This window comes from Notechis scutatus, chromosome 2, assembly GCF_049901735.1.
Source record: "Notechis scutatus isolate UNSWTSFEM ecotype Mainland chromosome 2, rNotScu1.2, whole genome shotgun sequence".
Classification (NCBI taxonomy): Eukaryota; Metazoa; Chordata; class Lepidosauria; order Squamata; family Elapidae; genus Notechis; species Notechis scutatus.
Window position 1 is genome coordinate 180,894,785 of NC_142010.1, and position 15,157 is coordinate 180,909,941.

Below are 15,157 nucleotides of genomic sequence, written 5' to 3' on the forward strand. Positions count from 1 at the left end.
AATACCCGAACAAAGCTGAATACCATACACACACACACACACACACACACACACACATATATATATACAATGCTGAGTTTCAATGGTTAGATGGCCTACACATTGGTATTTCAACATATATTTTTAACATTCATATTTTATTGTGTGTTATTAATCTAAATGAAATGTGAACATATATTGCTAGTACATTAATTATATGCCACACGCTAAATAAATCCAAACTAAGCTACTGCTTTGATATCAGAGGTAACAATTTCACAGACAAGCCAGTGGTGGGATTCAAATTGTTTTACCACCAGTTTGGTGGGCGTGAATTGGTGGGCGTGGTTTGCCTAACCCCAGTGTGCAAGCTTTCCCCACACCAGCTGAGACCTGCAGCACCAATCAGCTGAGAGGATAAAGAAGAGAAAAGCACAGGAGGCGGTTGGGAGGGCCGATCCTGTGCTTTTCTCTTCAGTTTCCTCTCAGCTGATTGTCGGAGGATTTTTTTTCCCTGGCTTTTTTTACTACCGGTTCGGCCGAACCAGTCCAAACGGGTAATGTACAACCACTGGTTCAGTCCTCAAAACACAGAGTTCAGTGGGATTTACTCATAGCCAACTCATTACATTTAATGGGACTTGCTTATGAGTAAACAATAATGAGATAAGAGCCAAGGTTGTTAAGGGAAGAATCAAAGTTTGCCAGGTTAAAAATGCTTTTATGTAAACCTATCTTATCCTCTCAAAACCACCAGGTTACCTGTCTAGTTGATTGGAAGAAGCCTAGAATTTGGACCTATGCGTATGGATCTGAGTTATAAGTTCCATTAGAAGTTGTACAGAATTTAGTGCAGTGATAACAGAAAATGGCCACTACCTTCCAATGTCCAAGTACTTCTGTTCCTTTGAAATATTGACCAAAACCTCAGAGGCATACTAAGGATTTCTAGCTGACAGCATCCAAATCCTTGTATTGGTGTTGACTTTTCAAAGCCAAGTTTCCACAAATGCTAATTAGATGAATGATAGTTTCTTTTAATGGAATGTGTCACTGCAATGAGAGCCAATTTAGCATTTTGGTTAAGACACCAGGCTAAAATCTTCGAGTTCTAGTCCTACCCAAAGCTATCTGGGTAACCTTGGGCCAGGTATTCTCCCTCAGCCCTAGGAAGGAGGAAGTGGCAAACCACTTCCAAAAAACCTTGCCAAGAAAACTGTAGCGAATAATCCATGCTCTCCCCATGAGTCAATGAGCCAAAAGCACAAAAAGATTTTTTTTAATCACTGCATTGCAGTCAAGGGTACATGATAATCTTGTAGAATTCATGGCCATCACCACTTTTAATCCAGTTGTTCAGGACTCTAACAGACATTACAAGGTGTTTATTGATTTAAATAGTGTTATCTCATATGCATTAAATGAGCTTGCCTCCCTGCTTTTATAAAAAGATTCTGAATACTTAACACACAAATAAGGGTCAGTAAGAGCAAGAGGAATTGGATTTGAGTTTCTCTTACCACCCTTCAGGAAAGGCATCACTGGCTCATTATAAATTTTTGGGAGTATTATTGCTGGAGATTTAAATGCTGGAAATTCAGGGACTATGGCTGGTATCCTATCTACACTTACTTCAGAATAAGTCCTGCTGAATTTCAGAATATTTACTTTTGAGTAGATACATTTCTAGGTTGCATAACGGGAATGTATCTGCAAATAGGTTCTGTGGGAGTTGCTTCTACCTAGCATTCTAAGATGAATCAGATTCATTTTTTTACGTTTTCATAATTTAAGGATGTATTCCAGTAACAGAGTTGGCATACTTAACCTCACTGCACAAAAAATCTGAATATCTTTCCAGTTAAGACTCTCTAACCAATATTTTTTCTTATCTTACAGAATCCCCTGCACCTGCAGTTGAGTTTAGAACGTTCCCTGAGTTTTGACGCTGATGTCACTTTTTCAATCTTGGCCTTGAACAACTGGTATAATTTTAGTTTGATGGTGTGCCAGGAAGAGTGGAACATCACAGATTTTCTCTTCCTTACTCAGCAGAGCTCCAAATTTTATTTGGGATCCATTATAAATATCACAGGAAACCTCACATCAGCCAGTGACCTCTTGACCTATCTGCAGTTTCATCTGGAGAACATTAAGGATACAACTTCAACAGTGGTGATGTTTGGATGTGACATGGAAAGCACAAGGAGGGTTTTTGAGATAACGACACAATTTGGGGTTATGCCGCCTGAACTTCATTGGATTCTTGGGGATTCGCACAATGTGGAAGAGCTGAGGACAGAAGGTTTGCCATTAGGTCTTATAGCTCATGGGAAAACAACACAATCTTTTTTTGAAGATTATGTGCAGGATGCAATGGAGCTGGTAGCTAGAGCAGTTGCTTCAGCTACAATTATCCAACCAGAACTGGCATTGATTCCAAGTACAACCAACTGCTTGAGCACAGAGGAAAAAAATCTCACATCAGGCCAGTATTTATCAAAGTAAGAGATCTCTCTTCAATAAATGTCATTGTAAATATGAATATCTCATACAAAACTCAAGGGTCAAATCAGATTTTTCTCCATGACGGTCTATCCCCAATCTGTTATATTATATCTTCCAATGGTACACTCACCACCTCTGTATTTTTTTCCATCCACTTTACTACTACTGGGTGGCTAGACTCTAACTCCAGAATTTCTGTGGCAAAGAATTCAGGGAGTTTAAATTATCCTATCCTAATTCCCAGGTTGGGGAAGCTGATCTAACAAGTGGCATGGGGCCAGAGCTGATTTAGAGAACAGAAGCAGCCGGTGATTAATCCCCATTCAGTCTATTTTTGTCTTTTCTGGATTCTTCAACTTTAGCGACTCTATATCTTTAATTTGTTTAAAGGGAGGGAAATCATCCTTTTTTCATTAAAAAATAACTTTAAAGTAAAATGTATTTCTAATGAACTATAACTTTCATAGCAAAGACTACATGAGTAGAGGGCAGTAGATTTGGGAAGTCTTTATGATTATTATCATAAAGGCACTGATTATTATTATAAAGGCACTGCTGAAGATCAAGCTAGGAAAGGTTTGTTCTGCAAAACTAAAGTCTGATCAGTTAAAAAAAATCCATATGGAATTTTTTATGTTGGCTTCACTCCCCAACTTAAAGGAGGCCTATTTTATTAAAAAAAAAATCCTGATTAACTGCAGATGCAATGCTGCAATGATTACTGTGTTTCTAAAGTCTAATGTCAGGTCTGTCTGTCAGCTTGGATGTTTAGGAAAGAAAAACCCTCAACTCCATTTGTAAAGCCAAGCATTCGAAAACCAGATCTGAAGATTGCCGTGTAACCGAGATTACTTTTCCCCTGTCCTGAACCCTCCCCGCTAGTCATCTCTCTGTTGTCCAATAAAGTACAAATTAGTTATTTTGCTAATAATTCTGAGGTTTGGCATCTCTTTGATCGGCAGTTGCATTCCTTTCCCATGCCTGTGTCCTTGGATCTCTCAACCAATGTCTCTGGTGGGCTCTTGGTTCCTGTTTCCTATCATCCCCCCTCCCTATAACTCCTCTTCCCCTCCCCTCCCTGGGATTTATGGCAGGCTGCCATCAAAGCGGAGTAGGGCTGAAGTGGTGAGATGGCAGATCTGACAATTATAATGCAGCTGTTTTGAGGGTACAAAAGGGCTGACCTTTCTGCAGAAGGCAAGTCCATCCATTGTGTATTCTGCTGCCAATGAAAGACACTGAAGGCACTACCAAAATCTAATAGTCATCAAATTGGAATAAACTGACCTGCAGTACATTGTAATGTGTTTGACGCCCTGCCTGCCTGGTAAGCAAGCATCAAGATTTATCCTGTGTTTCATTTTAAGAGTTTTATAATCCATCTGCAAAATCCTGCTATTAGGTGGATTAGAAAGTGATGATTCTAGCAAACTAAGGAGTTGAAACTGCCACGAAGTATGCAGACTTTGTGCAATATAAATTTTCTGTTACAACAGAGCAAGTGAGGAGAAGTTTCTTGTTCACCCATTCTGTGGGTGAGAGCTATCAAAGGGACACTGGTATTTTTTATTTATTTATTTGTCAAGCGATTATAAGATAACAGGTATAAGTATAAACATAGTTATGAATACATGAAATGGATACATATCAGAAAAATTTAAAAAAACAACCAATAGGACGGGGACAGTAGGCACGTTGGTGCGCTTATGCACGCCCCCTACAGACCTCTTAGGAAAGGGGTGGGGTCAATAGGAGGACAATAAACATCTCCTGTGGCTTAAAAATTGGTCCTATTCAATTCGCAGATATATAGGATCTCTCCAAATACTCAAATGACTTCCTTTGTGTTGTGCTTCCGTAGCAGAGAACATACTGTAGAAATCTTGCATTGAGAAAGTTTCTACTGTGTTAATTCCTAATCTTATGATTGCCCTGGTTACAGGGTAAGAAGCGTTAGGATTTATAAACCCCATCTAGTCTGTAAATGATGGCATTTTAATTATGCCATTCGAGTAATTAAAGCCCCATATGCGATTTGACTCACTGCCCATTCTCGTTTTTTTCTCATTCTCAACTAAACTTTGGGAGATAAAGACAGAATTACCAAGTTACCAGGCTAATGAGTACAGAACAATTTAATTAGCCTACCAGTGAAAATTTATTACTGTGATCCTTTTGAATCGTCAATATTTCACCTCCCACAAAAAAACGCCAAGAGTAATGAGCTTATAACCATGAATGACCACATGCAATACTTTTAGACACATAGCTAAATTGAATTGATACACTGACAGCATTCAGTAGGAACATGACAAATGCACATCATAGAAGTTCACATTTTCAGGAAGACATGATTAGAAGTAACTCTACCTCATTGCAAACAATCATTTCATGTTGAAAGGGAGTGGGATTGGGTTCACTCCTCATACTATCCCAGCACACAGCTTTCATCCATTCACCTGCAACTGTGTGTATAAGTAGTCCTCAGCTTATGACCACACGTGAGCCCAAAATTTATGTTGCTAAGTGAGATAGTTGTTAAATGAATTTTGCTCCATTTCACAGTTGTCAGGTGAATCACCGCAGTTCTTAAGTCAGTAACTGTTGTGGTTAGCTGGCAGCAGGTGCAGATGGCTGAGGAGAGCGAGGACTCAGATGAGGGGCCAGGACCATTAGGGAGTGGACTGTTGCCTTCAGAGATTGTGGGGGCTGGCAGCAGTGATGAGGAGGTTCCCGAGGAGCCTGTGCCAAGTGTGCATGCGCGCAGGATTGCTCATAGGAAAGAGCAGTTACAACAGCATGGGTGACTCGGGAGTAAAGCTGCAAGGTAATGGCCCCTCCTTCAAGAAGATAAAAGCCAGCTGTGAAATGAACATACTTTGCAGAAGGCAAAGACGTTTTGAAACTATAGCCTCGTGTACATTCCAGTATCCTGAGTTTGTATTTGAACATTTTTGTCTTGCAAATTATTTCTTGTCTGTTATCTTTTGGCAAGCCTCGCACAGTTTGGCAAGGCTTGTGCTTATCACAGCTAATTATTTTGTAAAAGCATTACAAGGTTTTTTGTTCCTTTTGGATTGTGTTTGATTTGTCAGAAAAGGGCGTGGGTCAGAACAGTAACATTTAAGTAAATCTGGCTTGCCCATTGACTTTGCTTGTCAGAAGGTCACAAAAGGGGATCCTATGACCCCAGGACACTTCAACCATCATAAATATGTGTCAGTTGTGTCTGAATTTTGATTACATGACCATAGGGATGCTACATCAGTTGTAAGTGTGAAAAACGGTCATAAGTCCATTGTAACTTCGAACATTCACTAAAGGAACTGTTGTAAGTTGAGGAATACTTGTTGCCTGAGGCTGTTCAGAGACCCTGCAAATGAATGCCAGAATGCAGCCTTTGTGTACAGAGTGGAAAAATAAATGGGTACCCCCCAAACACACTCACCTAAAGTAAGAAATAATGCTAGATATAGAGAAGAAATGCCAGCAAGTGAAAGAAGAAATCTCATCTTAATAAAGATCATTTCACCAAATTAGGGAATCAAAACAATTCAGGAGAAATATGTATATGCAGAAAGAGAAACATTTACATACATTAAAAATCTGCTCATACTCAACAGCAAACAGCATTCATGAATTTAATTGGAATAACTTTATGACAAATACAAATAAAGAAGCTGACTAAATGTACTTTGGATACAAAAGTGCTCCTTCAACGGGAAATTTTAACCCAACTTTCCATTTATCTGTTCTGCTACTTCCAAGTATAAGTAAACTCCCCCACCCCCACTTCTGAAATTACCATGAATGACAGCTCCACAGATGGTTACATTCATCTCCATTCAGTCTTTGGCATTTTCCTCTTGTGCAAATGTGTTCAATTGGACCTAGTTTTCTGTTCATCCTGAAATAAATCAATAACTCATTGAGAAATCCCCATAAATAAGGCTCGTGGGAGAGAAGGGTGTTCTTATATTTTAACTAAAGTGAAAGAAACAGCTAGAATACGTCTTGTTCTGATACAAACAAAGCCAAGTCTATATAATATTTTAAAATGATGACTTGTTGGCCAAACAAATTACTAACTTATTAACATTGTAATTTGAAAAATATTTTAAACACAGAAGACATCCAGTGTCTATAGCTCAGATGGCAAGGCATTTGGGTAAACAGGTTCATCCAACAACATATGCAACTGATTTGTTCTCTTGGTTATGAGGATTTTTGCATTTTGATTGTATGTCCATACCGAATGCCATCAGAGGCAGGAAGAGTAGGCAGGCCAAGCTAAGCTGGAACTCTAGGTGAAGATAATTAGATGAAGCAAGCAAAACATGTGTGCATTTCAGTTTGTTTCAGGGTCTAAATCCTCTTGAAGTTGTGATTTTGCCTCAGAAACTTTCTAAATCTCATCCCTGAGTGAACAAAAGAACAAGACAGACATATTCCATTCCAGGACCTTCAAAATGTATACAGATGTTAATATAGTTCCCAAAGCTTGGGACTTTCTTGCCTAATATGGATTTGAATGTAGGCCTCTTATTGTGCTATGAGAGCTGCAGGTGGAAACACAGGCATGTATCTTGTTCATCTGAAAGAGGTATCTGAACTGGCCTTGTTGTCACTTTTGAAGAAAAATCATAAATGTGTTAGAAGGGAACGATCCCAGCTCCAAAAGATGTTAAAAGGTTCTGTGCTCTGAATATCTGCTCATAACTTCTTACTTTTGCCCTATAGGTTTTTAGCCAACACTACGTTCCATGGGCAGAGTGGCCACATTAAGGTAAAAGGTTCTTCCATCATTAGTTCAGAAAACAAATTCTTCATTTGGAATCTGCAACATGACCCTGTTGGGAACCCAATGTGGACTCGCTTGGGGAGTTGGCAAGACGGCAAGGTTGTCATGGATTATGGGATCTGGCCAGAACAGGCTCAGAGGCACAAGAATCACAACCAGCATCCCACTAGGCTACATCTGAGGGTGGTGACACTCATTGAACATCCCTTTGTATTCACAAGGACTGTGGATGATGAAGGATTGTGTCCTGCAGGACAGTTCTGCCTGGATCCCTTGACCAAAGATTCAGCCGTGCTGGATGCTCTTTTTGAAAGCCTCCAAGGAGGCAATGACACAGTACCCACCAAATTTAAGCAGTGTTGCTATGGCTACTGCATAGATCTGTTGGAAAAGTTGGCTGAAGATCTCAACTTTGATTTTGACCTGTATATTGTCGGCGATGGGAAATATGGCGGCTTGAAAAATGGCCAGTGGACAGGACTGGTAGGTGATCTTCTGGCAGGGACAGCCCACATGGCCGTGACATCTTTCAGCATCAACACAGCCCGTAGCCAAGTGATTGACTTCACCAGCCCTTTTTTTTCCACCAGTTTGGGCATCCTGGTGAGGACCAAAGACACAGCAGCTCCTATTGGAGCCTTTATGTGGCCGCTTCACTGGACCATGTGGCTGGGCATCTTTGTAGCTCTACACATCACTGCAATCTTCCTAACTCTGTATGAATGGAAGAGCCCCTTTGGAATGACCCCAAAGGGTAGAAACAGAGATAAGGTTTTCTCCTTTTCCTCTGCGTTGAATGTCTGTTATGCCATCTTGTTTGGGAGAACAACTGCCATCAAACCTCCAAAGTGCTGGACGGGAAGGTTTCTAATGAATCTCTGGGCCATTTTTTGTTTATTTTGTCTGTCCACATACACTGCTAATCTGGCTGCTGTTATGGTGGGAGAGAAAATCTATGAAGAATTGTCCGGAATACATGACCCCAAGGTAAGGAAGGGCCTTTCAATTACATATTCGGGTCATGAAAGACATTGTGCATCATTTTTTTGTACCACAACACAGAAGAGGCAACTGGACTTGGTCTAGTTATATTAGCAATGCCCTCTCTGCCAAGACTAGTTTAGTGTAGCTGTTAAGGTGTCAGGCGAGAAATAGATTGTGAGTTGTAGTCCCATCTTAAGCACAAAACCAGCTGGATGAGGCTTTGGGCCGGGCATTATCACCAGTGGTGGGATTCAAACAAATTTATTACCAGTTCTGTGGGTGTGGCTTGGTGGGTGTGGCTTGGTGGGCATAGCTTGGTGAGCATGGCAGGAGAAGGATACTGTAAAATCCTCATTCCCTCTCCACTCCAGGGGGAAGGTTACTGCAAATTCCCATTCCCTCCCCACAGCACTAACCTGCTTTCCAGCTAGGTTCTCCTGTGCAGGGCAACAAAAGAAGACGCAGCCAATCATCTGGGACTCAGGAGGCAGAGAATAGATGGGGGCTGGGCCAGTCAGAGGTGGTATTTGCTGGTTCTCTGAACTACTCAAAATTTCCACTACTGGTTCTCCAGAACTGGTCAGAACCTGCTGAATACCATCTCTCTGATTATCTCCCAGCCCTAGAAAGAAAGCAATATGATGCCATTTTCAATAAAATGTTGCCAAGGAAACTCTATGTAGTGACTGAAAATTGAATCTGACTTGAACATACACACAAAAAATCCCACCTGTTAAGGTACTATAGAGGTTAAGGAGGTGGTTCTTTTATATGTATATAATTATATCATTTTAGAATTTATTATCATTATAATAATTGACACATATAATATATGGATGATGAATTGTGTTATTAGTGATGGTATTCATAGAAGCCACCATGGCTTGTAGGAACACCGTGGTAACCAGTTGTTAGTTAATATTTTACACTGACAAATGAGAGCACAGAATATTGCTGAAAGATTTTAAACAAAATGCTTTGGCTTCATTTATAAATAAGGGGACAAAGCATGATTAGGGCAGAAGATCCGGAGTGTGTAAGTTATGATCACCTGGCAAAGCATTTCTAGGTAAAATCCTCCAAGCTGGAAGCTAAATGGAAAGAATCTGTTGAGATGACAGAATCATCTTATAGTGATATTTGGGACGCTTTTGAGCTGTGGATCCTGAAGAAGTAGACAATCTCATATGTGATCTGAACTCCATCATGTCTGGATTGGTTCCATGCTTCTCCTGGCTAACGCCCTGAAATCTAGCAGGCTGCTACTTTCCAACATTCAGAAAAGCCTTAAAGACTTATTATTTCCAACAAGGTTGTGATAAAATGTGCATTTGTAGGGGGAGTGGGAGAGACTTTTGGCTACATAGAGCGTTCAAGAAAGAGGCCCAGGTTATGCAGTTCTGGCTGGAAGGCAGAGAGGAGAACAAGTTCCAGGGAGCCACACCCCAGAACAGGGGTCTTCAAACTTGACAGCTTTAAGACTTGTGGACTTCAATGCCCAGAATTCCTCCTCCAGTCATGTTAGCTCAGGAATTCTGGGTGTTGAAGTCCACAAGTCTTAAACTTGCCAAGTTTGAAGACCCTTGCCCTAGAATCTCTCAGGATATAAATAGTAGGTAAAAAAAATTATAGCTTTAGTTTGGCAAGTTTCTGTCAATTTGGCAAGCTTCTGTCCTTTATTAGCAAATAAAAGGTTAAGCATTGGGATAATATGAGGCTGGGACCCAGAAAAGTTCCTTGTGGATATGTGGGAATGTGTTGTGATTGAGGGAATATGGAGGTTTTATGTTGGTCTTGTATATTTTCTATTGTGTTTTTATTGTTTTCTAGCTGCCCTAGATTATGTTGCACAAGATAAGTGGCTATATACTTTTTAAAAATAAATGGAAACTAATAAATAGCCAGGATGGTAGTGGGAATTGGATCTGGGTTGTGGTCAGTACTTTTTTGAGAGAAAGAGAGAGATTCAAGAAGTCTTTAGAGGGGCATTGGTTTACTCTCATCTTAAGATTTCAAGCCTGGACCTGAATTCAACAGAATTGGACAATGATTATCATATAACTAACCCATCCTTTGCGGAAGATAATGGAGAAACTGGTAGGGCTTCAACTGTAGAGGACATGGATTAACTGAACCTTGGTAATATGGGTTCAGACCTGGGCATGGGAAAGAAACTCAATTGTTTGTTTTCATGGATGACCTATGGAAATGCTTGGATGGAGGTTGTATGAGTGTCATTGTGCACCAAGTTCTTTCAGAAGCACTCATTATTGTTGACCACAGTATCTTTCTGGAACACTTGCAAAGGTTGGGAGTTGGAAGTATGTGTCATGACCCTGTCGGAGTCTGAATCCAAGGAGAAAGACAAACAGCTGACAGGAAGTGGGAGTGTGGCTCCATTGGCTGTGGAGAAAACTGCAAAGTCTGGGAAGAGCAGGAAAGAGGTAGAACAAGGAGAGCTAGAACAAGGAGAGGGAGTTCAGAGAAGACCAAGGCCCACCTCCTCTTCATCCTCGGGCATGCAGGGAAGAACAGAGAAGAGAGCAACGTGGGTTGTGTGGCTTATGGGGGAGGAAAGGGCCCTGATTCTCTTCATTAGGCACACTTGGGAACAGAATTTAAAGGAGAGGCAGCTGAGAGTGGCGTTTTCTGGTAACAAATGTGAGTTTATCTTGTGTTGACTGTGGTTATCTGCATTCCTAGCATCCTCCCAACTGGGCTGATTTACTGCCATTCCTTCACTTCTGGAACTCCTTATCTTGCCCTGCCTAAGTAATTACCTCATCTTGCCTTAATTGGACTTATAGTTAAAGTATCTGTTGACAATGTTTTGGACTTGAATCTCTGCAACCAGAGGCTGTTTCTGGGAGAGTTTTTCTCCAGACCAGAAGGTAACCAGGACATTGGGAGCAAAGTTGTAACAATAAAGTAAAATAAAGGAACTCCTACTTATTATCTGACTGTGTTGCCTTTGTGCCATGCCCCGGGTCACCACAGTATGATATTACAATGGTTCCTTTCTGAATAGGTTGGACCAGAGAACATGAGGGGAAGGGAGGAAGAGATCAGACTCTAAATCACTTTTTTCAACAAAACTGCTGGAAAAGATCTTCTGCTGGTGTGAGGGGTGATGTGTCTTCAATATGCAGATGGTACATATCCCTACTCTGGAATTATTGGGAGATGTAGTGAAAGTCATAGCCTAGTGTCTGGAGTCTGAATAAGGGAAAACAGGCTCAGGCACAACCCAAAAAAGGTAGAGTGGTTGTTAATGCAGAGGACAATTGATTTCAGCAGTGTACCTTCTATAGCTCTTGACGGGGTTATACTCCTTAAAGCAGACTTGCATCTGGAGGTCCTCTTGGACTCATGAGTCCTGGAGATCTTTTGTAGAGTTTCAGCTGGTGTACCAACTGTACCCTTACTTGAAACACAATGCACTGAAGGTTGTTGCTCATACCTTTGTTCCTTCCCAATGAGCTTACCGTAATGCACTCCATAGGGGGCTGTCCTGGAAGATTAATCAAAAACTTCAAAGGTTCAGAACGCAGTGGCATGCCTTCTCAGTGGTCATTGGGACTGCCATAGAGCTGCATAGTTACAAATAGATTTCTAAGTGCAGTTCAAAGTATTGGTCACTACTTATGAAGCCCTGTATGGCATGGATATATTAGGAACACCTTCCCCTCAATAGCTTCTGCCCATTATGAGGTGCCCTAATGACATTGTCCTCTGTAGCAATGTCTCTCTTCTAGAATGGCTTGTGCGTGGAGCCTAAGTGTCTTTCTCCTTAAGACGTCCTGGAAGCAGATGGAAACGAGGTTCTTCTAAAGGGCATTTGAAGATTAATGTACTTGGAGTCACCATTTTCCATAATTTCATGATCTCATCCTTTTCCTTCCAGTTAATTAGTATTCTGATTTTGTATTCCATTTTTACTACATAAGTCTTGTAAACTGCCTACAGCTTGGTGGGTGGGCAGATTTAATGAAACAAGATGGCTATGCCCTGCTTCATTCAAGATCCATTGCCAACTCTTAATTCTATACTGGATTGCAAATATCATTTTTAAGGATCAGTCTGGAATATATTTACCCCTGCAGCAGTTTCATATTCTTTTGCTGATGGTGTAACTTGACAATATTTATTTCTCTTTTTTAAAAAAATAAGCATTTTCATTTCTTAAGTCAGATGTTTAAAATCCTTTTTGGAATGATTTCTGTGGATTTACTCTAATGTGAACTGTTTCATACCTTCCTCTATTTCTAGATCAGAAGGGTCTCTCCCATTTCAGCTGAAGGCAATAGAAGAGCAATTCCTTACAGTACTTAGAAATATTCCAGTTCTTGGCCAATGCAATGATGAAACAGCAGGAGGAAAATCCAGACCTCTCAAATGAATGGGTTTCTCCCCTCCCTGCCCTGGTGTATTTAATTAACTGGAAAGCCAGAGGGTGATTTTTGTCCCTTCTTAATAGGGTATGACAAATTTCCCCTTTCTTCTTTGAACTCTGTTAGTGCTTGCTGGCTAAATACAATACATTCCTTAGGTGAAGGAACAACATTGGTGGAAAAAAAGACCCTCCAGCATATACTTTCCCCAGTAGGAAAAATGCCATCTGTAGATTTTTACCCTTTTAGGAGACGAATGACCAGCAGCTGGATAGAAGCCATGAATTGCTTATTTGCAGGCCACTCGCCATCTCTTGATTGCAACTGGGCAGCAAACTATGGAGCATCTGTTTTGAGTAGCCTTTTGCCATTTTTTTTTTATAAATGTTAATCCAATTCAGATTGATAAAGAAGAATTCAAACATTTAACATCATCTGTTAAATATTTCTCATCTGTGGCATTCAAAAATGCTGAAAAGGATAACTTGCATGCTAATATGATTTGGGTCTACTGGCTGCTTCTTTCAGAGTCATCGCCAAGAAAAATGGTCTGTTGCTCCAAGAAAAGTAGCTCACCTCTAGTCTAGGGCATGTTTATGTAGGGTTACCATATCTGTCTGAAATCACAGACAATCAATGGATGCATCAAATAGACACACGGCCCTCAAGTTCCTTCAGGTTATCTAATGATGGCCTCTATTTTTAGAGCCAACTCTATTCTTCACTAGCGACTTACCTCCAGAGACATTGGGGTCAACTCTCATGATCCCATCCGCTTGTATGGAGTCATGCTGCTTGAGAAGAATTGGTGGTATAATGCAATACACCTAAAGAACACCAGAACAGAGAGGGTTGAGCAAGCAAAAGTTTATTGTATGTAAGAATTCATAGACTAATTTCTATGCAGGATTTCCCATTCCAGAATTACAAGTATTTCATCTTAGGAATTAGCAGAAGCAAATGCAGAAGGAAAGTTGCATCAGCTGTTCTAATAGGGTTAAGCCAGATGTTGGCAACCCACAGCTCTGGAGCCGCATGTGGCTCTTTCATCCCTCTACTGCGGCTCCTTGTCGTTGGTTGGTGCCATAATTTGAAGAGGAGTTTCTGGTTGGTGGGAGGGGGAAGCACAGTGTGCCAGGAGGATACTCTATGGCAAAGGGCAGGTTTTCTGGCTGGCTCCAGAACTGATGGAGCTTTCGGTTAGGACAGGTAGAGGGAAAAAGGATGCCATCCTAGGAGGAGACTCTATGGTGGGGAAACTGGTCTTCCGGTTGGCTCCAGAATTGAACGGGGGGTTTCCAGTTAGGACTTTTGTGGCTCTTTGAGTGTTTAAGGTTGCTGACCCATGGGCTAAGCCAATGTTTCTCAACCTCAGGAACTTTAAGATGTGTGGAATTTAGTTTGGTTAAGGTATCCATTTGGGGGAAAAAAAGTTTAGCATGACTTAATCAAATGGTAAAGGTGACACTAAAGGCTATAGAAAAAAAATGGTTTGTGGCTGGCTTTTTGGGTCAAAGAGTTTGGGAATCTCCTCATATGTTACTCCTGGATTACCTTGACACTGGGGGCTGGAAATGCGATTTGTGCTTTTCCTGAATTTCAGTTGTGTTGCTCCAGACTGTTTGGCAAACAAGAGTTCCTGTTATCTACGCACAAAGTTTTAAGTGGTACAGATGGTACTATTTCAACGAAAGATTTATGGCTTACCAGAAACGGGTTGTGGATGTAATTGGCAGCATATAGCAAAACGGAACAATTCAGGATAGTTAGAAGTAGCAGTACAAAACAGCTTCTCCAAAAATCTTTGGAAATGTTCTGTTGATGAGAGCTAGGGCAATTTCCTAGCTATTCTGCATGTTGAGTTAATAGCCAAGCACTGATAAAGGCAGGTGCAAGCTGTAAAAGAAAATGTTTTACCCAAAACTGGCGAGATTTGGGGGGGTTCCCCAGAAAAATAAAAAATACAATCTTCTTTTGCACGCCAATCTGTTTCACTTCTGGTTGCTCTATGTGTTTTCCATCACATCAGACTCGTCTCTAAATCACATTGGTTCATAAAAGAAATAATCCCAATTGTTAATCAGATTGGGAGGGAGGGAGTAGGAAGAGAACATATGCTTTCATTTTTACATTATGTAAGCTTGGTGATCTGATGGCTTTCCCAACACTGGGTTTCCCTTTTATTTTGCCCCTGGCAACATGCAAGGGTTTGATCTAGGAATAAAAAAAGGCATCAACTCTTCTGTGCTCAGGGCATTTCTTTTGAAACAATTTGATGTATTACACCAAATCAGAATTTCTCATTATACAAGGGGGCATAATTGCTCACTGAGTTCCGTCTTGGAAGTATCACCCAGCTCAAAAACCAAATAGAAAAAGGAATACCTCTGGGAGAGGTGCATTGAGAAGAGATTACTTACATCTGATAAGACAATTACAGTTATTAGCATATTATGGAAAACTGAATGCAAACATGAATATATTTGGAACAGAT

General features: G+C 40.7%; 1 protein-coding gene across 1 annotated transcript in view; it reads left to right on the forward strand.

The window, feature by feature from the left end:
• The window catches only part of GRIN3A (glutamate ionotropic receptor NMDA type subunit 3A), a 135,813-nt gene that overhangs the window by 69,457 nt on the left and 51,199 nt on the right, over positions 1 to 15,157 (forward strand). Inside the window, exons 2-3 of the mRNA XM_026683451.2 lie at positions 1,879 to 2,483; positions 7,228 to 8,275. Of these exons, the coding sequence (XP_026539236.2) occupies positions 1,879 to 2,483; positions 7,228 to 8,275 (1,653 nt within the window). The remainder of the gene's footprint in view (positions 1 to 1,878; positions 2,484 to 7,227; positions 8,276 to 15,157) is intronic.